Source organism: Gobio gobio (assembly GCF_949357685.1).
Source record: "Gobio gobio genome assembly, chromosome: 22".
Lineage (NCBI taxonomy): Eukaryota > Metazoa > Chordata > Actinopteri > Cypriniformes > Gobionidae > Gobio > Gobio gobio.
The window spans coordinates 11,259,659-11,285,299 of NC_137118.1; the positions used below are offsets into that span (position 1 = coordinate 11,259,659).

Genomic DNA, 25,641 nt, shown 5'->3' on the forward strand with positions numbered 1-25,641 from the left:
ACTTATCTGCCCCTAAAAGGTGCGTATTAATACCTTGGAGTAGTTATATGTACCCTTAAAGGATAAGTTCACTTTAAAATTAAAATTACCCCATGATTTACTCACCCTCAAGACATCTAGGTGTATATGACTTCTTTCTGATGAACACAACCGGATAATAAATAAATATTAATAAATATCCTGACGTTTCCAAGCTTTATAAGGGCAGTGAACGGGACTCACGAGAAAAAAACGTAACTGATGCAACGTATTATGTAGGACGTAGCGTAAGCGTTTTGAACTGCGAGGGGCGTTACACTTTCTTCGTAAGTTAAATACGGAAGGTGGTCTGGCGGAAGCTAGATATTTTACTTTATTATTAAATTAAATATGGATATTTTTCTTACAAAAACCCATCGATTCACTTCAGAAGGTATTTATTACTAAAACTGTGCAAGGCTGTACTGTGTCGACTGTGCGCATACGCTCATATACTAAAGTATACATTCGGCCTTAAAAAGCTTGGAAACATTAAAATATTTATTAATAAAACTCTGATTGTGTTAATCAAAAAGTCATATACACATATGATGGCTTGAGGGTGAAATCATGGGGTAATTTTCATTTTTAATTAAGTGAACTAATCCTTTAAGATACTACTATGAACCTTTAAGAGGTAAACAGGGTACAAAAACATCACTTTGAGGGAACTGCCCCAGTGAAAAGCTGTTGTACCTCCAAAGGTAAACATTTAGCAATTAAAATGTTTTCCTGAGAGTGTACACAAAAGAAGATATTTAAAATGTCTGTTTTTGTCCATTCAATGAAAGTCAATGGGGTTTTGGACTTTGTGTTCCGCAGAAAATAAAGAAACAAAAAACTCTCTCAAAGAGTTGGAAATGGATAGATAAGAAACACATTCCAATATGTTTAAAAATATAACATCTGCACTTGTCCGTATGGCCCAGCAGTGACACTACCGCATAGTATTTCAGTCCAGAGAGACATTCAGGATTACAGGGTTGTTTAAGGTCCAACACATCTCTGAGGGTAGATGAAGCAGAGCCACGGAAAGAACACCAATTTTGCTCATTGTCCAACTTCTGCTGTGTTCAGGTAGACAGAAGCAGCAGACTAGAACTGCCGTGTCATAGGGGTACAGAAAGCTCATTTAGGGGACGATATGGTGGACAGTCTGGCATTTCAGTAGCAGATAAAATAGAAGTGAGAGAAGGCCATGGTGGCAAAGCTAGATGAAACTTGCCACGAATGTTAAACCGAGTGTAACATCCTCGGTATATGTACGGAAAATGAACGGAGAGTGCCCATTGCTGTGGTCTTTCTCCTGAGCCCCAGCTGTGGACCGTCACGCTTTTATATCCACATGTCCCAATAGAGCACGCAGAGGAGAGCTCATTGCAACGTGTTATAGACCACATCAGACTTTATTTTTCACATTGTGCTGTGTGCCACATGAATCTAGCTGATAGCCAGTGGAAAGTGGCCATATTTTTCTATTTACTTGCGTTTATACTCTGCGTTGAACAACCGGCAGACTGACTTTTTCATCAGTCCATAGCTTAAATGAGAAATCTGTTTAGCAGTTTGGCTAATTCATGCCACATTGCCGTGGTTTGCATATTGAGGACGGTATGGAACAGCCTGACAGTGTCAGGAGAATTCATTAGCTTTGCCATTTGGTAAGCGATAACTTTGGGAGGGTTCAGTCATAGCTTTGTTCCATCTGGTTGGCACGGCACTTTTGTGCTGGGAAACACTGCTGGCTCGTTAAATATGGAGGACGGCCGGCTTCCCTCTCCACAAATGGGTCATATTATCACTGAGGCGTACTGTTCCTGCATCAGTTCTGGAATCTAAATGATAGAATAAAGGAACAGATTGATCACTTTCTTTTTGGATGCATCTTTTTTGTGTTTTGGAGGAGGCAAATCTACTGAAAATTCACAATGAACAGCAACAATAAGTCTGGTGAAGCGAAGTGAAGTGAAGTGTGTACTTTTATGTTAAAACTAGAGCTGTAGATTTAATGTATCAATTAATTAGTAGTGGGGAAAATTATATAATGTGTTAAAATTATTAACGCATTTAACGCACCGCCCCAGACCCACTTAGGTCATCTTAAATTTAATTTGTTTGATGACGAACATGAAGCAGGGCAGCAGCTCGCTGCGTGATGGAGCCTATTGAATGCAGTTTGAATGGCCCTAAAATGTAAGATATCAGGGCAAAAAAGCCCCTGTATGAGTTTTTGTCTCATATGATATAGTGGCACATGGGCAATCGGCCTCATTCATGAAACGTTCGTAAATATATGAGCAAATTTTGAGTAATTTGCGCGTAAAATGGACCTTTACGAAAACTCTCCTCCAGATTCACAAACGCTTTGTATACCACGGATTCAGTAGTTAAACGTGTGTATATTAATGAATTCCAAACATTCGTAATTAGGACGCGCGTGCACGCTCATTCATAATTAGCATAATCCCCGCCCATGAGTTACAACTGCAAATGACGTGTGCAGGAACGCTGTGGAATCTTGAGGACTTCTTTCTCAGGTTTGGCTCCAGTATATTGCATAAATGCTAATTGACCATATGCCTTGCAATACATATTCAATTATCATGTGTCCATTAAAGCATTTTTAGCCAGCTAAAAATGCCTGGTGCTCTTCTGAAAACGGCCAGCTGGTGGCGCTTGAGAGCGCTTTGCAAGGGCAGCGTTTTTCCATCTGAGATACTTTGATTGCTATGAATATGATACAGAATATCCATGGCAGTAATGTGTTATTAGTATCTAATTTTGAAGAATATTACTGAATATAAAAAATGCAGTAAAAAAGCAGTATTAACTTCATTATTGTTGTTCAGTCGGTGTACCAGTAGGATGATTGGTCGGTGTAGTTTTTGTCCCACCCCTCCTCCACTGTGATTGGACGGCCGGGTAAAAAGTGACAGTGAGGAGCGCTGCCTATTACCCAACGTTGAACAGTAAAAAAAAACAAAAAAAACAATGACGGGGCAAATCAACTTTTTACAATTTCTTTCGTACTAACTAACATTTATAAAATACAAACATTTTCGTGAATCTGAAAATTTACGTTAGAGCGGCTTTACGAACGATTTACACACAAATTCGTTCTGCTCGTGTTTCATTAATGAGGCCCAATGAGCGCAAATCACATGAGTGCTGTTTTTGTCCTCAAGAGCATGAGAGCAAATGTGATATTGATTGTACACAACAGTTAATATTGTGTTATATTTTAGACACAACATTGTCTGTTTTTGTTCAATTGAATTCAATTGCCAAAGAAAATATTACCTGCAAAGCCAGAGCAGAACGGCTGTGTGGTGTTTCGTTTCTGAACGAATCCGAGTTTTGAGCGAATCAACTGGGTGAGCCAATTATTCACCCATTCATAAAGAGAGACATTTACTTCATTCCTGAATGAATCAGCTGACATTTACTGCCACATACAGGCAGTTTTAGTTTCTTATTTAGAGTATAATTTCATAAAAAAAAATCCATACAGGTATTAATAAAAAACCCATTAAAGGTTTAGTTCACCCAAAAATTAAAATTCTGTCATCATTTTCTCACCCTTATGGCCGTTGAAGCCTAAAAGTTTATGTGTATTGATTTTTATGTGGAATCTATATCTTTCTAAAGCTTCTTTTTGTAATGTCTATTTGATGCTTTTCTCATTTAACACAATAATGACTTTGAATTACCTTTTCGGGGTAATTCCTCAGCCAAATTTGATGTGATTAATTTGCGATTAATTAGATTAATTAATCGCCACAAGGTGAAAATAATGAATTCAACATTTTAATCGTTTGACAGCTCCAGTTAAGACATTTAGCCAAATTGAATTTGCAGAGTAAGGTATTTTTGTGATCGGGCTCGATTCTTTATAGTGGAAAAGGGTTCATTAGATTTTTAAAATGATCTTCACACTAAGAGAAAATGGTTCTTTTAAGAAAGGTCTTTGGGGAACTAAGAATGGTTCTTCAGTGGCATCACTGTGAAAACCCCTCTTTTGGAACCTTTATTTTTTTAGAGTGTATAGGAGCAAATGCAATTATGTAATCAGGATTCTTTCAAAAGCTTTTGGCTCAAAGCTGACAATTAAAATTTATCAGAAATAATATTCACTGACTATATTTATGTGTTTTATTTAATTTTAGAGAGTGTTAAAATTGTAAAATTTAATTATTATATTATATAATTACAAAACTCTTTAGCAAAAACTAAATAGTCATGGTAGAGGAACACTGGGGTGAGTTCAGCTGTTGAATAGAGATGTGTTCCTCACCATGTGCTTGTGCCACTGAGTGGCCACTTATGCATCCGAGAGCTGCCCAGATCAGCCCGTTCCCCCCATTATACCCTTCACTCATCCTGCCAAACACCATTTAAGCATCTTTCATTTCCTCCCCTTGTTCATCAGCAAGTTATTTTTTTAGTGGGACCAATCATTTCACACCGAGCTCCAGCATCAATGTCCAGCACCTTTCTGCCAAATTGCATTGAAGAATTTGCCTCAAGGCATTTGGCATGGCTTAAAAACTGCAGGAACGACAGAGAAAAGGATTAAATGGGCGTGATTTCTTCATCATTTGTTTTATATAGCTATTTGAAGGAAACTGATTTGAAACTAAGAGTGCTGATTGCTGATGAGTGACGTACGTGTTCGTGCAGCCCAGAGAGTGTGGGAAGTGTTTAATGATCAAGGGCATTGGTTTTCAAAGTCATATTTGCTTGACTAAAATAATGAGAAGTAAAGGATTGTTTTGTGATGCTTGGTGTGTGTGTGTGTGTGTTTGGTTACTTTTGATAGCTTTTATGATGTTCCAGACTATTTTGAAAGCCTTTTTTGTTTCCTGTTTTTGTTTTCCTCTTCCTCTTGTTCCTCTTTTAATTAGTGGTTTTTAGTTATTTGGGCCTATCGTTTATTGTTTCAGAATTCTGAAATGCATACTACTTTTATTTTACAATATCTTTCTGTAATTAGTATGCTATGCTGTTCCAAATTCAGCTGATGTGTTTATTGCACCTGCACTTGTCTGATCTGGTGAGTTTCCACAGTTTTGTTATTCATTTGCTCATGATCAAGTTATGTTTGATATTCAGGTCAGGTTATATTATTTTGTATAGGACCAATTCAAATGTGATTAGATCACATTTTTGGTATATTGTTATTAATAATGTTTCAAATGCATCAAATAATGCCCTTATGGTTCTTCCAAGTATTAAAACTTTAAAACAATGTGACATTAATGACATTAATGTCAGTAATGTCATTAAAGGTGGGGTAGGTAAGTATGATCTAAAACACTTTGTCCAAATTTGTTTAAACTGTCTTTATATGTCAATACATAATTAAAATTTAAGTACTCTGAAAAAGAGAGTATAAAAATCGAGTGACTATAGACTTTTTAATCTGCAATAAACACCGCTCATTATTTTCGTTCGGGCCGAATCAAGTGATTGGCTTGGGCGCCTGTCACTCTCTCTCGCTACCATGGCTACCACCGCTTTTGCTCAGGATCTGCCCACATGCGCGCACCCCACTGTTGCCAAGTCGGGCTACTTCAAACAATGTGGCCACGGGCTGTTTTTCATGTCCGCGGGTTGAAGCGAGCCCAATTATGTGATGTTTTGCCCCGGGATTTGCGAATTTTAGCAGGCAGCCCTGCCAAAAAGAAACATATTTTACCCCCCAAACGCGATTTTTACCGAAGAAACACGGTTGGGCTTGTTTTGGGCTTGTTTTGAGTAGCAATTGGGCGGATTTTGTTGTGAAAACCTGGCAACCCTGGCGCACCCGTTTGAGTTCAAGAGGCTGTCGTTCTGCTGGACAGTTAATCTTTCATTTTGATTATAAAATTTTTTGGTTTATGTTTTCATGAAGCATGTCTCACTAGCACACGTAGCTGCCTAATATAGCTAACATAACATTACTTAGCATAAAGTTACAATGTTATACACCTAGCGAGCCATTGGTAGAGATGATAAATACTCAATATGCTTAGCTCAAGTTGATCACTGTCGTGTTGAATTTCGCAAAATGTAACTTTAGATAACAAAATGCATGTGTAAAAGCTAGTACACCGCATCCAGGAACTTTTTTTAGAACTAAGTTAGCTTTAGCTACTACCCTCTGTCTAAACTCTTTTACAATGTTCACCGGGAACTTTACCTGCACGTTTATTTCGGCCCTTGGTTTGTTTTTATATACTCTACCAATGTTTTTATCTTGTATCTGTGTGTGTCGTAGACACTGTGTTGTGTGTGTATTTTGAACTTTACCAGTATCGTTATTCTAGCTTGAGAGTGAGTACTAAAAGACATCTTATTTGTTTATATTCATAATGATAAAGTTAGATTTTTTATTACATGTGACTCTGACATGATGTCACTACATGCACTCCGCTCCTTCTTCTCCGCTCGTCTCAGGTAAATAGACAGAATGCGTCAGCTGAGCGGTCGGCGTGGCGCGTTCATGTGTTTTGGGGGCGTGGCTTTGGAAAGAGCCCAGAAGGGAGAAGGTGGAGTGAATGGAAATAAGAGAGGTCTTGAGAGGTCGTGAGAGGTCTACAGACACTCAATTTTCATACTTTCTTTTTCAGAGTACTTACATTTTAATTATGTATTGATATATAAAGAAAGTTTAAACAAATTTGGAAAAAAAGTTTTTTAACCAAATCCTACCTACCCTACCTTTAATGAATACATACTTGTTATAATATACATATAGTATAAAATAATTTACAGTATTATTGTGAAAGTCTTCTCAACTAAACTAAACTAAACTCAACCTGTGCCTTTTACAGAGGACATGACTGAATTCAGAGTTCCTCACTAGTATAACAGGAAAAACAACAAATATAAGACTGATTAATGTTGATTCTGTCTCTAATTTCGAATTCGAATGTATACGTTGCCCTGGAAAACATGTCTCCCCTTCCACTACAATGGTTCAAGAGTTCAAGAGAGTTTTATTTGTCACATACACAGTTATATACAATATACAGCTGGCAGTGAAATGTGTTTTGGTGTTGTGCGAGTAACACCGAGTCGCCATCGCGCGGCGCCTTCTTGAGTTGGACAGAAAATACAGCATAACATGAGGATAGGTAGTGAGGGGTGAGGAGATGAAAAAAAGCAACCCCCAGACTATGCTCCTACGGGAGCACAGTTTGAGAACAGTAAAAAAACATCTCAGCAACAAGAGCACACATTACAACATGAAACACGACTTGCAACAGGGGAGAGGAGTCGGGGGTTGAGGTGTCCCAGCACAGCCAGGCGTCCCGGTCCTGCAGCCATTTCAGGCGCTGGTCACAGACCCGCTTGTCAGACTGGGGGTACAAAGCGGCGAAGGTGAGAGATGGGTGTGTGCATAAGTGTGTGTGTGTGTCTGTAAAGTTCATGTGCATGTTTGTGTAGGCCTGGAGAGACACGCCTGGCACCGTAATCTCGGTGCTCCAGTCCGCAAGTTGCTGTGGAGACAACCTTGATCAGATCCCAGTCCGAGTCAGCAGGTGGTTGGGGGATGAGTGCAAGAGCGTCTTCCTGCAGTGCTCTGCAGGAAGACGGCTGTCCAGCGGCTGTCCAGCATTTGTCCAGTAAACAGGTGAGATATACTCTATTTGTTATGTGATTAAAATAAGTTGACTTCCTACACTATTTTGGAATACTAATATTGCATTGAAGCGCTTCTAGGGCACTATTTTAATGATCTGAGCGCATGGTCTGAAGCACATGGTGAAGGTGCTCTTAGGGTTAGTTTAACGACAGAAAAAACTGTCGGCGCGCCAGGCGCAATGTCCAAAATGGTTGTACCTAGTCTCTTAATGAGTCATGAGTGTGTTTTGGGAGTAACGTGCAATAAACCAATCAGAGTCTCATCTCCCATTCCCTTTAAAAGCCATTTGCGCTTGCACCATGGAGGATTAACTATTAACATGTCAGATTTGGCGAGTGTAAAGAGTGCATTTGCTATTTAAACAACGTGGTGCTGGACATGAAAATGATAACTGCGTCGGGCTGAAACTAGCAAAAAACACTTGCATCGTGCCTGCTTTCGCATTGTGCAGGGTGTGTGATAGGGCCCCTATAGTTACCTGTTTGGAATTAGTGGGACAGTTATCCTACACTGTAAAAAATATTGTTGGTTTAACTTAAAAAAGTAACTTTGTTTTTGTAAAATTTTGAGTTCATTGTATTAACTCAATTTTTTTATTTCAATGGAGATTGGTTTAACTAACAGAAACTCAAACTATTTTGTTATCTGAACCATGATTTGAAAAAGAAAAAAGAAAAATGTTGTGATAACAAATCATGAAAATATTTGTTTTACAGTGTAGTTATTTTTCCAGTTATTCCAGTTCTATTTTGTTGTATTTACTTTTTTTTGTAGTGAATACATTAACACATTCAGTACAAGGAAATGCCTAACAGAACACGCAACACAGCTTCTTGTCCAGGCCCTGGTTATTTCTAGACTGGACTACTGGTCTCCCCTCTTGTGCGATCCAAACACTTCGAATGATCCAGAATGCAGCGGCACGTCTGGTCTTCAACGAGCCCAAAAGGACCCACGTCACACCACTCTTCATCTCTCTGCACTGGCTACCACTCGCTGCTCGCATCAAGTTTAAGTCGCTGACGCTTGCCTACAGAGCAACCACGCACTCAGCTCCTGCATACTTTAACTCGATTCTACATCGCCACACCCCCACCAGAAGCCTTCGTTCAACCAAGGAGCGAAGGCTTGTGGTACCTTCACAGAGAGGCAAAAAATCCCTTTCCAGAACATTTTCATTCAACGTTCCCTGCTGGTGGAACGATCTGCCCACCGCCATCCGAAATGCGGATTCATTGACAACATTCAAAAGTCAACTAAAAACTCATCTCTTCCGTGAGCACTTAACCTCCTAAAAAAAAAAAAAAAAAAACTTTCTTTTCCTCTTTTCCTCCTCTTTCCCACCCTACTCTAGCCTGTGCTACACTGAGAAATGTACACGGACTAAGTATTTCAGGCACTTGTTGCGCTCACTCGACTCTTCACGACCAATCGCTTATTGTACCCCCAAGTTGTAAGTCGATTTGGATAAAAGCGTCTGCTAAATGCATAAATGTAAATGTAAATAAATGTAAATGAAATGCATTACTAAACAGATTTTAAGTTTAATGCTGATGAATCGGTACTGTATATAATGGAGCTGTATACACACTGTATAAACATGACCAATGAGCTTATTTGTCTTCACTTAGATTGCATCCTTTCCTTGTTGAGAAGTAGATGTCACAGACACGTCAGGTTCCACCCTCCACCAATCACAGCGCACTCCTTCCCCAGAGTACTGATCACCATCACCTGCACCTCATCACCACACTCATCACCAGCACTACAAGACTCACAACCACACAGCACTCCACGTCCGGTCTCGTTCGCATATACTTCAGGCTATGCTTACCTCAAGGACTCTACTACTGATACTTACCTGTCTCCAGTGTGTCTCCTTCCTTCCGTGTTCCTTGTCTGCTGTGTGGGTGTGTTCCTGTCCGTCCCTCAGTTCTCCAACGATCTCCAGTCTCCAGCGACCTCCAGGCTCCAGCGTCCTTCCATCTACAAAACAAAAGACAGTAACTCTCTCTCTCTCTCTCTCTCTCTCTCTCTCTCTCTCTCTCGTATCACCTTCTAATCTACCAACAACCGGTTTACTCACCTGCTCCACAACACCTGCTCTACTGTGGTCTAATAAACTACCCTTACCTGTTAACATCTGTGTCTGCCTCCTGTGTACTTGTAACAGTAGAAGAATAACAAATCTGCAACAACATTTTCTTAGCAAAGTATAGTGTTGAAGTTAGTCACCCAATGGATTCCAGGCGTTAGTAAACGTGGTCCTCAGAGATATGTTAAACTACTGGGACATTAGTTATATTAATTACATCCTAATTTTCTTAGCATTCAGCTTCTTACCCTCCTCTGCTGATTGGGGTTTTTACAAGTCCCAAATGTGGCTTTAGTGAGGTCCCCTGTTTCCTCACATCCCTACTTTGAGGATAGTTAAAGAGTGCGCTAATAAGGCATTTTTTTTTTTTTTTTAGGCCTCTGAGTCAGATTTACTGGAGCTGCGTTTCCACCACAGGAACTTTCCCCAGGAACTAGGGACTTTGGGTGGTACTCAATGTATTTCGACCGCAGGGACCAGGGTCTAAATTAAGTTCCAGGTAAAAATTTCCTCCTCAGAAAGTCCCTGCTCTCGAGGTAGTACTTTTCCAAAGTTCAGGATCTTTCGGGGGTGGGACTTAGGCGCTGAACATGTTGATTAGTTTACGCAGCATTTTAATGGTCGACTCACTGCAGCATTTTATTACAACCACCATTTTAACCCCTTTAGTGTCAAGGATCGCAGACGGCCCCAGATTACTGTCGTTCAACATTCACTGCTCGTTAAAACATCAGTCTTTCTTTATCTGGACAAACTCTGTATCATTAGACAGATTAAAGACTCTAGCTTAGACATTTGAACACTGTTTATGATAAAACTGTTGCAGTGACATTAATTTCTTAATTTATGTCAGGAGTGCAAAATAATCAATCTGCAATGTAAGATATTTTGAATCGAATATCACACGCAAATGAATTATCTCTCGTCTGCAGCGGTTCAGTTGTGTCCACACCGCTGCAAAGAACAGCGTTTGCTAGGGCTCTTAGTTCAAAAGTGTGCATTTATTATCACATGTTTGCTAAATATTTTGTCATACAGAATACCATTTCTAGTCATTTCCCACTGAATTATCCGATCTGAATTGTCTAAAACAGTGTACAGAGTGAGCCCCGTCTCTCCTCTCCCTGTCATCACGCCCTCATTCATCCTCTGGAGCTGTCAATCATCTTACGTGACTCAATACTGCCCTCCTGCATGATGCTGTTCTCTGTGTACACTTCCTCATTCTGTCTCTGTGGAGAACGAACCAATTCTACATTTTTGCACGTGAACTAAGAAGCTAATAAACACACGATAACTATGGCATAAGGTTTCTGTGTGATTTTTCATGTGATTTCAGCTATTTTTATATCAATAATGGATATTTACATTATAACTGCTAAGCAGGTGTAGCGATGAGCTCCATATAAAATGCTAAATATAACATGTTTTAACATCACATGAATGAAATCCCCTTTAGATCGTGACAGGAAGCTAATACAAACACTCAATGGTGCTCTAAAGTGAAATTTTGAGTGAAAGGGTAATTTTAATCTTTTAAATTGTGTTATGTAGCTTGAAGCTAACTGTAGCTTTAATGCACCTTTTGTGCCAGGAGCTATATCTATTTCACAATCTATTTTGTTACAATAATTTATTTAAGGTCTCAAGAATATGCTTTTTATTTTGTTTGTTTTCTAGAAAGACTTCAGATAATATGTGGATTACTGTATATGGTTTTAATGGGCCAGCCTTAATGCCAAACAAAGTAGGCCAATGGCTGAATACAAACAAAAGAACAAAGATAAAAGAATAATCCAGAGGGAACTGGAAAGTCGTGCGCAGTCCTACGTTTTTTTTTTATACAGAGGTACCTTTGAGCTGCAGATAGAGCCTAAATGTAATACGTGATATGCTATGTCAGCATAAATCCTCACCGGCATGGGTACAATTTCATATTATTATTACTGTGTGTTGACATGATCTTGCATGGTTTACTAATTTATACTAGTCTTAAATACTGTTATTTTAACAGGTAACCAAAGGGTTCAAGCAAAACCTGATTGACACCTATTTATTTTTTTGCTCATTACCATTTTTGGTTTAATGCAAATGCCTTTATTGCTAATCAGGCTATATTCGACATGTGCATGTCTGTTTCCAAATGACCTATGGTGGATTTCTTGCATAGTCATTATGATTTGCATGTAGACTAAAAAATGTTTTAAATGATGAGAAACTTTTGGTAGTTTTCAGTGTTTTATTGTACACTCAAAAAAATGTAAGCCTTTTTTTAAGATTTAGGAATTTCAATTGTATAGTAAAATTCCATCAAATTGAATTGAACAATCCTTATTCATATTATGAATTAATAATTTAAAAACTAGAGCTTAAAACATTTTGCATAAATCAGGTGTCATGAACTGGCTTTTTTTATTTTTGTATACTGTTGTCTGGGGTCAATTTATGACGTTCGTGTGGTTTTTACTTTCAAAAACTTCAGCTCCCTCAGTGCATGTGGGGATTGTTTTGAAAGCGTCTGGGGAAACGCTCACAGGACTCGCGAAATGCCTTTATCAAACAAACACAATGATTCATCTCTCATCCACCCGCGATTGATTGGAATGTTATTTTTGTATTACTTGGCCCGCCCGATCGGTGAATAAAGGAATGTTATTTCACTATTTAAGATAGACCGTCTGCAGGCCAGTGATACGTTTTGGTAGCCCTTCTGAAAAAAACAAAGCCCCGGGACACACAAATACTATGTGTGCGAGCACTGGCGTTACAAGTCCGAGTCTGATCACGAATGAACCAATAACACCTTCTCCAGCCTGTGACAGCGTGCTAAGGTATGTAATCAATAGATATCAAATGTTCTGTAACAATGCAATACTAACATATAACAAAACATGTTTTACTCACATAAGTGTGTTGCACTGTTCCAGTCAGATCCAATATAGAAGGCACAGCATTGTATTTTAATCTCAATATGTCTGCAAATCCAGTCTCGACCTGTATCTTGTTTACAATCGATTCCGCGGTGAAATGAAGCGAACAAACGCGCAATGTCTTTCGCACGTGAGCTGGAACTAGTGTTGTTTTCGTCAACGAAAAGTATGACTAAATATCGTCGTCAACGAACCTTTATAACGTGACGAAAACGAGACGAGACGCAACGTAAATGCTGGTTATGTGACGATGACGAATAAAAACGAGACTAAATGTGGTTCACAAAATAAAAACTATGCTAAAATGTCTCTTCATTTTCGTTGACGAAAATGAGACGAGACGAAAAGTCGCGTTTTTATTATTATTTTGCAGTATTTCTGTGCGTCTCATTCAGGGGCTGAATCAGGGCGCACTGCGCACTCGCGCGGCATTTTAGAAGATTTTGCTCCGGTGAGTGAACGAGACCGATGGGCGGGCAGTCGGGGTTCGTAAGCACTATTCGGACGGTAATTTATTGTCCAGCGGTCGTAAGGTGTCTTTATCATTTACAGGGGCTAGTCAGTGATTTTATTGTCGTCTTAATCCAGAATATCAGTGTTTTTCTCCCACCACCCGTGTAAAAATCTCCGGCAGAATGACCTAACTTACTGTTTGACAAACACCAAGGTCGTGTGGTGCCGAATGAATCCACATCTCTGAGTTTTCAATAATATATAACTTCAGAATTCACGGTTTGTATCCTTTTTGGCCACTGCAGAGCACCATGCGGTTGTGCTTCGCTGTTATTTGGATGCATTTTAAAGATCTAGACTTGTATTACTGAAATGCTGGCAAGTATTTACAAGAGCAAGATATTTCATCACCGCTCAAAAAAAGAAAGAAAAGCACGTAAACATTTGAAATGTGCCGTTATAACGGCAACAATTAGATATGTTAAAATAACCGCAGCATTACGATTACCTCATAAGCGAATAAGAGGCTGTATTCACTTATTTCCGCTCATTTCCATGTGGAATAAAATTACATCCTTTATTTTGAGATAAAATACAAGGCAGAAAAACATTTTAACTATAATGTGGGTCTAATTTTAAACAGATTTAAATAATTAAATAATTTGGATATTATTTTCCTATTATTAAATTAAATTAAATATGCATTTATTCTTATTAAGACATTTGGAAAAACTTTTATTACATTGAAGTGGAAAATAAAACGGGTGTTGTGGAAATAGATGGGGAGAAATGTGGCCACAAAAATCACAGGAAAAAACACCACGAACCTTAAGAGACATCTCAATGTTTTTATTTATTTTATTTAAATGTATGTGTGTGTACTTCTAACATGTTTAGTTGATGAAATAAATATGTTGTAACTTCAAATCAGAGCGTCTTCCGTGTCTGGAATGGATGTATTCTTGAGTCTATAAGGTAACAATAATATAATAAGATAACCTTGTTTGAAATGGGTTTGACTAAAAGAAGATTTTGGTTTTGTCTATAATACGTACTTATACTATATTGACTGGGTTAAATAGAATTGCATTACTAAAAAGAGACTAAAATACAATTTTCATTGTCTAAAACTTGACTAAAATGTCATCAGTTATCGTCGACTAAAACTAGACGAAAATAGTCATAGATAATTCTGACTAAAATAAGACTAAAATGCTCAGACTTTTAGTTGACTAAAACTTGACTAGACTAAAAAGAGTATGACTATGACTAAAACTAATAAAAACTAAAATGACAGCTTGACACAAAGTCTAGACTAAAACTAAAATTAAAACAGGCCGCCAAAAACAACACTAGCTGGAACCGTCATGTTTATTGCTCTGTAGCGCGACCCGTTTAGCTCCACGCGTCGGTGGACGGGCTTGAGGCGGCGCTTCTGAATCCTATGACGTCAGTGGTCGACATATTCTGAGATCTCTCGTTTTCTGGGCGTGGTGCCAATAAAAGCTTTTCTTTAACTAACAAGGACGTTTTCAGCTCTGAAACTTACAGAATATTCTTATATCACGATTAACTTTTATATATCAAAGGCTCAAGGGGAAGTTGATTTCTCAATTCATCACCCCTTTAATGGAACAAGGGAATGGACCATTTCAGTTTATGTGATTCGTATTCATAAAACAATGAAAATATGTTCTAAATGTATTTATACGAATCGCATAAACTAAATGGTCCATTCCTGATCCTATTGTGCAGTGCTCCTTGGGGATGTGCCATTGCCACAATGCTGTTGACCGTTATGAGAGGAAACACTCTTACTCACTGTGACATCTGTGTCTACTGTTCTGGAGGGAGGAAACCATGTTGGGAGGAGATCTTCTATCTAGTAAGGCCAAGGGATCTTTATATATCAGGCGGAAGGCTAAATAAAGAAAAATAGGAAAAAAGAAAGTGAGTGAGTGGGAGATTGAGTGTGGTTAGATTGGACTGGGGCTTCTCTTCTAATTTGTATGGGTGATTTAAATATAAATATTGTGAAAAGAATGGCGAGCATCACATAACCACAGGCATAACACGACGTTATTATACTTTAAAATTAGATGAAGTCTCAGGTTTAAAGTATTATAAATGATATAGGACTATGCATTGATGTAAGAATCATATTAAAGTACTGTGCTATGATTGTGTTCGCACTGATTATAGAACAAATATGACTTCTGATGCAGTTTATAATAAATGGGCAAGTGTATAGTACTTTCAGAAACTAGTTTGTTTGAGTAAGATGAGGGTCAGAGAGCAGAATTAACCTTCAGAACATGTGTCAGCTAATAGTAAAAACGATAAGAGACTTGATAAGAAAGTGTATGGTGAACTGCGGCCTCCGAACGGAGTGTGTAACTTTTTAGAAATCAAACTTATCTTTGCCTGCAGGAAGAGGAATCGTATTTTTAAAATGAAATTAAATTGGATTTTCTGAAGCAAAAGGTGACTTTTCTGAGTTATCGCAGCAGAAACATTGAAAACTTAAGAAAAAAAAAGAAAAGAAATCCCACTTCGTTTTAACAATCTCTCTTTCATATGAACGGTTGGTTAAATCATCATTTGCTTCTTTTTAAGTTCTCCTCAGCTCAATGGATGAGATAAAACCGCTGCCACTGTGTGATATAAAATATATTACATAATATTAAGATCTGACATTTAATTTCCACTCAAGGGAGCATGTCTCGACAAGACCTACAAATACTGTGTGTGTGTGTGTGTGTGTGTGTGTGGTGGAGATTGGGGATAGTTGTCACATGGCTATATCTTAGTAAGATTTTGAGCCAAAAGTCCAATTACACAAATGTGTTCTCTATCAGTCATTTTTCCTTCTTCAAGCATATTCAAAACCCTGTGAAATTAGAATAATTTGCATATTTAGTCAAGGGTCAGCTACAAAATACCTGTGATTGTAACTGAAAACTTGAAACAAATTAATTCTAACATGATAAAGTTAGTTCAGGCAAGAATAAAAAAAGAACATTTTATATTAGGACTCAATTCAAGCATGTAGAAATGAAGTGTAAATATCAACATTAAGTAACTTTTCTGATACTGGTGTTCCCATCATGCACTGGGGCTTGAATAATTAATAAGGTTGATTTTTCAGCTGTATATACATTGCTTTATCAATGCTTTTGTCGTTAGGTTTAGTAATTTGCCATTTCGTGATAGTTGGAGTTCATTTTATACTCAAAATTACACATTCATACTCAAAAACGATCCATCGAATGTTACCGTCACTGTGTATTGTGTGCCAAGGACTCTGTGTTCAGGTGTATTACTTCTATATGGTGTCTACACAATATATATTTGTGTGTATATATATATATATATATATATATATATATATATATATATATATATATATATATATATATATATATATAGTTGTTTAGTATTGAGGATTAATTCAGTGTTATATTGTTTGAGTAAACAATACTGCAACAAAAACTTCAACTAAATAGAAATTACTCATCCTTTTTCCTGGTCAAGTTAAAACTACTTATTTTCTTTGTTAATTTTACTTAACTTAGTTTACTTAATTCCATATGTGAAATTTACTTTTAAAAGCCTGAGTGCAAAAACTTGCAAAGGAAAAATTAAGGTTTTTCTTATATGCCAAAAAACATTAGGATATTAAGTAAATATCATGTCCTATGAAGATATTTTGTTAATTTCCTACTGTAAATATATCAAAATGTATTATTATTAGTATTATGCATGGCTAAGGACTTCATTTGGACAACTTTAATGTCAATTTTCTCAATATTTAGATTTTTTTTGCACCCTCAGATTCCAGATTTTCAGTATATCGGACAAATATTGTCCAATAACAAACCATACATCAATGAAACGATTATTTATTCAGCTGTCAGGTGATGAATGATTCTCAATTTTAAAAATGACCCTTATGACTGTTTTTGTGTCACATATAATGAATATCGTTATTTTTTTCATTGAAATCTTTACTGGATTGATAATGCACAGAATGACGACGATGCAATATTATCCGCCTAGTGGTTTGTATCAGTAGTAAAACTGTGAGCACAGTCAAGTCTATTTGATCCCGGTGAGAGGTGCGTTGCTTGTAGATCCCACGGTAGCTGTCCATTCAGGACTGCTGTACAGTAATGAAATCCACATGAAAACGTGCCTAAATCATCATTAGTCCACCCATATCCGGATCGTTCCATTGCGCAATACGGTTACAACGAGACAGAAGGCAATCAGTGCCATTGCACGCACTCGCATTGCATTATATTTCCCAGTTCGTTTAATCACAAGGACTGTGGAGTCGAGAACCAGTTTAAGCGGAGAATAATTCCAGGCGCGCGCTATTGGCTCCCCGTCCTCATCTGTCAATCTGCGGAGGCGGGACTCTGCCTGCTCGCGCTCCCAGGAGGCGATAGATGCGCGAGCTGTACTTTTCTACTGTGTTGGAGCGCTTCGCACTTCTCGAGCTCAGTCCGAGCGTCAAGTGAACGGCGTGCGGAAAGCGCAGTGGGACTTCAACCGAGGAGAAGTTATCGAAGGAGCCTGTAGTATTGATTGCAGCGGTCTGCACCTGGATAAGCACCATCATCAGCCGCGCGGAGAAGCGAAAGAGCGAAGAAAGTGTGTTGACGGCAAGCGGGCAGCTGTTATAGAAGGAAGGCAATATGATGGTGAAGCAGCATATGCTGTTTACCCTGTACAGCGTCTGCGGGATCGTCCTTAAAGGTAAGAGCGCTTCAAACTTTAAGCAGCCTATGCAGCGCATTGCAATTTGGGGGCTCATCATCATTACGCACCATGTAGGAAGGGCATTAAGCTCTGGAATGATGATGATATGCATTTACATAATATTTCCAAAGGGCCTCGAGTGAGTACGGGAACAGTTTTCCCGTTAGTCATCATTGCTCTGAAGGAATTGTGCGGTGCACGTTTGCTGCCCAAACACTGATACAGAATCTCATCACGGATAAGCCTGCACACACTGCTGAGCTAGAGCCCCGCTTTTATGGATTACCAGTCAAAATGTGTTATAGACAAACTCACCACCAATAGAGTGAATCGAATTGAATTGATACAGCCTTTGCATCATCTGATCGGAAACTTTAAATGCACGGCTGTTATTGCATTTTAAAACTGTGTGCGCTTATATGCGTAGTTGTTTGGAAATGCGATGCATAGCATTAAATTCATATGGGGCTTTTATTCGTGATACATTTTGAGGTATGTTTTATTCTCGCAGGGATGTGCCATAGTTATGAGGTAGCCTAATAAAGCTTACCCCTGAAACGTGGTCGTTTATTTTCATGTTTTTGTTCTGTCTAGAAAAGCCCTAGATTTCTCGTGAAGCGTGAAGCTAATAGATGAAGTGCTTTTTAGCACCCTTGACCAGGTTTGGGTGTGTGCTTTTGAGACGTTCTCGTCTTCTGGATGTAGCCTATGGTATTTGCGGCGGTCCGCATCTTGGGGTCGTAGTAGCATCAGCTTTTTTTTCCTCTCAGAGAAAGCGTATCAAGTACACCTGTCAGTTTACAGTTGTCAGTGTTATTCACCCATATTTTCTAACATTACGCCATATCAGAAGTTCATAAAGACAGCTGTCATCATTTCTGTGTTGTTTACCTCAAGTCTTGTAGTTTCGGCTGGTGCTCATCATTCACGCGCCACACTGTTAACAGGATCAGCAGGGCAAGGTCGAGCGAAGTATTCGCGCGGGGTGAGCGTGTGACAGGAATACTTGATGAATACGTCAATTGAACGTGCCTATTGCTTTTAGGCGCACTGGGAAGGTAATGTTAGCCTTAATTGAGGTTTAGAGGTTAGTTTATGCCTCTGCAGGATGGGCTCGGCGTGTGACTGCTCAAATGTGAGTATTTGTTTTGTGTCCCTTGAGAGTAAGGTTACGCCGTCCCGCCAGTATCTAGTGAGCAGCAGCCACCGCCCGGTTTTCAGATTATTTAATTCATAAATTTCACGAGACTAACCTCAGATATTGTCTTAAAGTTGCTGAAGGTAACAACCGTTTGTGTTCACGTCAACATGAACTCATGACTCTAACATGCACCCCTTTTTACAAAATCATGAGCTATGGTTTTGATGTGGCGATCATGGCGAGTAGGCTACTGATACATTGTAATATATTTGCAGTATTATAATTTACAATTTTTTTAATTGTTTTATTAAATAGTCTTTTTGTTTGTCGCACAACTGCACAACAAGTTTGGCTACTCTGCAAAATGTAACAAAAAAACTCTCAAAAACAAATACTCCTCAAGCACTAGAAATGTTTCCTCCCTGTTAGATCCGTTACAAGCTCATAAAGTAATGTCAAGACATATATCACCAAACAAATGTGATATCTGTGTATTTCAGATAGTCCAAGCCGGCTTGGTCTGGATATCAGTGAAACATGACTCTTCCGACCAGAGGTGTTTACATCTCAAACAGTCTGGCTTGCAGATCTGGCAGTTTATGAATGTGCAGGGTGAATGCAAGCGAGACAGAGGAGAAAGACAGTATTTGCATTCGGCCTTCTGTATGCGTGTGCGTGTGGCTTCCCTCCTCTACCCCATCTTTTGACAAAATACCCTATGCTGTGTGTTGATAATCTGTCTGAGAGGTGGGCCATTAATAATCAGAGATAATTAAGCACATTCCTCAAGGCTTCACTTCTAATGAGTCGGCAGCAAGCGTGAGACTGAAGCAATGTATTGATTCCCCCAGCCTTCTCTCTCTCTGCCCGTAAATCACAGAGCCTGTGTCTCTCAGCACCCAGTCAACAGCCCTACTGGCTTGCAAGTGCCTCCTTCGGTTCTTTAACACACCTCCCAGAGTCTGGCTGCACCTGCTTACCATGTGTGACCGTGTTAATAGGCTTAACAAAGTGCGGCAACCACGCTGATTTTTGAACGATGGAGGTCAGAGGGTTCTGGTAGCCCTGTCTGTTCTGCAATTGGTGATCGATAGATCTGATCATTGTGATTTCATCGGTACATTGATTGATTGTATCACAACATATCATTTTCTGATTTACCCACAGACCACCCGGCAAGCAATAGCCGCCATTTTACTGTCTCGGTTAACTATAGACCCGATATAGCCCGTCTATGAGTAACTCACTTCTAGCCAAAATAACCTTGAATTTGGTTATATGTTGTTTTTGCCAAATTAACTTGCGAGATGTGTGATATTCCATCATGTATGCAAAATCAACAGTGATTACAAGGTGTTTGGCTTTATTTATTTGACATGTTCATGTTTTAGATGACTGTTCTTGGGCTATGGTTAGATGTATATTACATTTTCACTGACGGACCAAATTTTGCAGTGTTTTAGCCTAGATGTCAGGGCTGTGTTTGGACGGCTATTAGCCATCTTTTAAATGGGAAATTGCTTGCTGGGCAGTTTGACTGGCTGAATTTGGTTAAAAATTTAATTGTTAATCATGTATGTGAAATGTTGATGTAGATAAATGGATGGTTAATGCGATGTGTCCTGTAGGTTGACATGCTATACTGGGTTCCCACGCTAATTAAAATGTCACTAAATCTTAAATGATGAAAATTTCTATATTTAACTGTGTTGAAAGTGCTCCTTTTGAGCGTAATTTCTCTCTGCTTTTTTAAGATAAAAAAAAAAAATCAATATTCATGAATGATTGAAAAGTCATGGAAATGTATGAAATGTATTAAAAATAATTTATGGACATGGTCGGCTTAAGACTATTTCATTGGCTTTGAATCTCGATGAAATTGTACCTTTTATGCAGGATAAAAAAAAAAAAATCTTGGTAACACTTTACATTAAGTTTCCCTTCATAAAGGGTTCATAAAGGTGTTTTTATATGACTAATAACTCATTTAAAAATCGTTAATAAGCAGTTATAACTGCATAACTAAAAAGGGTGACTTTAACGCAATACCTGCCAAATAGTGAGTCATTTTTAACTCACATGTTATAAATGCTTAATAAATGTATTTATTCACACTTGTTTAACTCAACCATTTATAAACATTAATAACCTGTGAAAGTGAACCTTAATGTAAAGTGAAAACGTGAACCATTTATTAGCATTTTTTAGTAATATTCACATGCGTTCACTTTACATTAAGGTTAATGTTTGTAGCTCATAAATAAATGGTTCACATGTTTACACTAAGGATCACAAGTCACTAATATTGGAATTAAAATACTCATTATTAATATCTCATCAAGTTATTGTGCTCGTTTTGTTTTTCTCCAAAATAACGTTTGATAATTTCATTTTGATAAACAAGAAGTTGACAGGTATTATGAGCTTTTTGTGGAATATCATGGGAGTAACTTTTGCTAAGGAACATTTTAAAGAAAGTGGCAGATATTAATGAGAACCACAAATACAACACCCTTCAGTCTCACTAGTCTAGTTTTGCTGCATCACGAAATAAAACCGGAATCTTTGAGTTAAATAAGTGTGAATAAATACATGTATTAAGCATTTATAACATGGCTCACTATTTGGCAGGCATTGCGTTAAAGTCACCCGTTTTATTCATGCAGTTATAACAGCTTATCAACGATTTATAATGCATTTATAAATAAGGTAATAGTTATTTAAAAACACCTTTATGAACCCTTTACAAAGGGAACCTTAATGTGTTACCAAAATCGTATCCAGTATTCATGAATGACTGGAAAATCATGGTAGTTTATTGGTCAAAGATGTGAGAACCCTGACTATAATGAATGTAAATGTATTTTAACCCACTTTTTACCCCCATACTTCTACCCCCATTATGTCATATAGAGAAAGTAAATGTAATTTTTGTATTTTTAAAAGCTCTTTTATCGTACTGCATGGCTATTAAGTCAAACAAAATACACTTTCCCTTACATAAAATGTTAACACGAAACCCCAAAAAAGTATTATTTGTCAACTACCCATTTTTTGACTGCATTTTCCAGTGCTCCAGTCAGTGCCCATCTGCAGTGGGCATGCAGTTCCAGCTGCCTTTTATGTGCTGGTCATCGATAACTCTTAAAGCCATGCCAGCCGTCCTCGCTGAGGTTAAATGTTTGAAGCACACGTGCGGGCACATCCCTGGCACATCCGTTCGTAGGGATCTCTGCATGCTGCCGGCAGCTGGGGGTTGGGGGGGGGGGGGCATGGCAGTTATGCAAAGCGTGTGGCAGACAGTGCAGCTCCTCCCTGGAGTTGTGTGTGGAGAAGTCCCTGTGAAGTGCTGTTGTGTGGACGTCTGCTGTGAGTAATAGCAAAGCTTGGCTCCCTCCTCAGAGACACCAGAACTGAGTGGGAGGACTATGTGGTCCTGCTTCATAGAGGATGTTCGCCTTTATACTCGTTTCTGTTTTGCGGGTATGCTCCCTCTTCATGGACTGCTTGTGTACACAAAATCTTTCTTCCTCCTTGTCTTTCTCGGCTTCGACAATCCTCTGCTCTGAAACCCTGCTCGGATCTTTTCATGCAAAGCGTATACAAATTCAGAAAGCCAACCCAGCCGGCTTGAGAAAACAAAAAATAACGATTTTAAGGGCGAAAACATTATTTATGCTCTTTTCATACCTCATTGAGTGGGCTAGTGTGCATTGAAGCAAGTCTCTGGCCCCCTGCCTCTCAGCCAGCTTATCCCAACAGAGTGACTCCAAACGAGGCATTGGCCTTCCCGGACCTGGCCCTTTTATGGAAGTAGCGTGGGAAAGCACTCCTTCAGGAGAGGGCTGGCGTTTGTGTGTGTGTGTGTGTGTGTACGCAGTCGTTTTTGTATTGGAAGGGGAGGTTAATGGCCTTTTTTTCATTCCCGGTCGGTTGTCTTTGTCAGTCGTGGAGCGTGAAAAGCATCTGTGCAGGTGAGCGGCAGCACAGGCAAATGTGCTCAGACAGGTGAGAAATGGAGTCAGGCATAAGCTGCCATTTCTGCTGACTAGAATAAGTATTTGTTCGGGTTTAATTTAGCAGGGGAACAACACAGATTGCACAAGCCTCTTTCTTTGGTCTGCAATACGGAGCTCTTCCTATGACCCATTCTGTCATGTGCGTGTGGTATCACTGCAGTTCAAGTCTCTTTCTCTCGTTTCTTTAGAGTGCAAAGAGGCTGAGCGTGTCCCTCTTTCTCACTGTGTTGCGTATGTGGGTGTTTGTTTGGCTGGCTGATTGAGCCAGGATGGAGAACAGGATTAGAGGTGAATATCCTCCTCCTCTTTGTATTTGTCCTCTTGTTGGGTTGCTAGAAGCCTCCTAAACAGAGCACCCAAGATATTTGCGCTCTCTCTCTCTCTCACACTCTCTCCATCTTTGCGTTTCATGTCTGTCTTTCTCCTCCTCTATCCCACTGTCTCATCTCACTCTCTCTCTCTCTATCTTGCGCTCAGTCTGCATAGAAGTATCTAGGCCTTGGAGCGTTTCCCCCAGACTCAGAATGGAGCTAAGCCGCTGAAGCCCTGCTGTAATCGTGAGGGATTTCCCGTGATCAAAGGCCCTCTTTTGTTCTTCCAGGTGTTTGAAAAAGTTAAAACAAAAAGTGGGCGGAACTGTCAACCGTTCTGTGGTACAGCTAGAGCTTGGCATAACCCTTCCTTTTCTCCCAAAAGGCGCTGGAAAGAAGATGGCCTTTTGCAGTGATTTTTGAATGGCTTTCAAAACACAAACTCTTTGCTGAATCATGGCAGCAGTCTCGGAGGAGACCTTCTAAAAATAAAGCATGTAACGTAGCAGTTGTGTAGGTGATTAAGCGGTTGTCATGTTCTTACAGACATGTCGTCTATACTACTCAATTGACCTTTGAGATGGATTTTTATTGGTAAATGACTGACAGGCTTTATAATGGCTTTTCTTAGGGTTCTTGTATCCGATTAGCCTTTGTGTTGGATATTTTAAATGATTTGCTTAAGCTCACAGTATGTCTGGTAATCTCATTGAAGCTTATGCACAGAGACGCAAAGGAATTATATCAAGATTAAGAAATGAATGGTATATTCAAACAAGTCAAGCAAATATGATGCTCAACATTTTGTATTCATAAAAAATGCTTATTTATGAAAAGTTCCCATACTAGTCAAGTCAAGTCAAGGCAAGTCAACTTTATTTATATAGCGCTTTTAACAATGCAGATTGTTTCAAAGCAGCTTAACAGTGTTAAACAGGAAAATAATGCAACCGAATTTTATTCAGCCGTATAGCCATTCCGGAGAAAACGGTGATGTCATCAGTTAATTTCAATTATCATACAGTGACAGTGTGGGCTTTAGATCAGTAATTAGATCAGTAATTTAGTTTATATGGTTAATTTAGTTTAATAATTAGATTTATTTGAATATTTAGTTGAAAAATGTAGGGGGAATTTAGTAGTACTACTTGGGATTCACCCAAAAATGACAATTCTTTCATTGTTTATTTACTGTAATGTTGATTTAAACATTTGTTTGTCTTCTTCTGTGGAACACAAAAGAAGATATTTTGAAAAATGTTACAGCAAAAAAGTTATTGGCCATGTTACAAGTTGTAAAATATAAAGGCACCAAAATGCCATCATTTAATACCTGAAACAGGTATTATATTGTAATGATATTTTTTTATGGTTATTTCTGGCATCCACAGCTGTTGTTTGTTTACCGTAAGTGTTTTTTTTTTTAATTTTTATTGTCGATAAAGTGAAAGTCAACAGGTATCAAAGTTGTTCGGGACCCTATTGATGATGTGCATATTATGTAGGGCTGGGTAAAAAATATTGATTTCTCGATTTTAATCGATTGTCATTTTTACAAACCGATATCGATTCTTAAATCCCAAGAATCGATTAGTCATCCTGTTTTCAGTTGATGTATGAAAGGACATCCCATCTAATAAATCACAATAATATTTGTGCTTTGTTACTATTGATATGAAACAAAGTCTCAGATTTTAAATTACGTTCATTTTATTACAAAATTCAAAAACATAAATACCGTTTTGGCGCTGTGGTGTGAGATCACTTCTGTTTAAGAGAAGCGGCAGCGGGGAGCGCACGTGAACTGATCTTCTCTTCCGTCTTAATACCAGTTACAGCGCAAAATTACCATAAATGAGCTTCTGAAAGTGTGCTAAAAGATAGAGTACAACTTGCCGAAATTCCGTATCATGTCACATCACTCAATCAATCAGTGTTTCAACCGTGGAACGACGTCAGAAAAACAACTTGTAACGTCACATTTGCCTCAGAAAAACCATATCCAGTGTCCATAAATTTGTTAGTCAGCTAGAAAAATGAACTCTAGAGAGGAGCATTTTGCAAAATATATGCACCATATTACATAGGCTATTCATTATAATTTTTAATGTTCTTCAATGTTCAATGCATGTATGAATAAATCTGGCAAGTTTTTATGACAGCCACCATTTAAATGTTTATATTTAAAAAAATAAATATGATTATGTAATTGTAAAGTTAATATTATAACTTTATTATTATAAAAAAAACATAATTGAGAATAATTTAAGTGTTTGTATA

General features: G+C 38.4%; 1 protein-coding gene across 3 annotated transcripts in view; it reads left to right on the forward strand.

Annotated features, from left to right (window-relative positions):
• Positions 1–17,557: 17,557 nt before the first annotated feature.
• Positions 17,558–25,641, forward strand: part of cadm2a (cell adhesion molecule 2a) — a 633,556-nt gene continuing 625,472 nt past the window's right edge. For 2 of the 3 annotated variants that reach the window (XM_079803774.1, XM_079803775.1), the window contains exon 1: positions 17,558–17,887. In XM_079803774.1, the coding sequence (XP_079659900.1) occupies positions 17,827–17,887 (61 nt within the window). In that variant the 5' untranslated portion in view covers positions 17,558–17,826. The remainder of the gene's footprint in view (positions 17,888–25,641) is intronic. The other variant, XM_079803776.1, reaches the window with a different exon arrangement.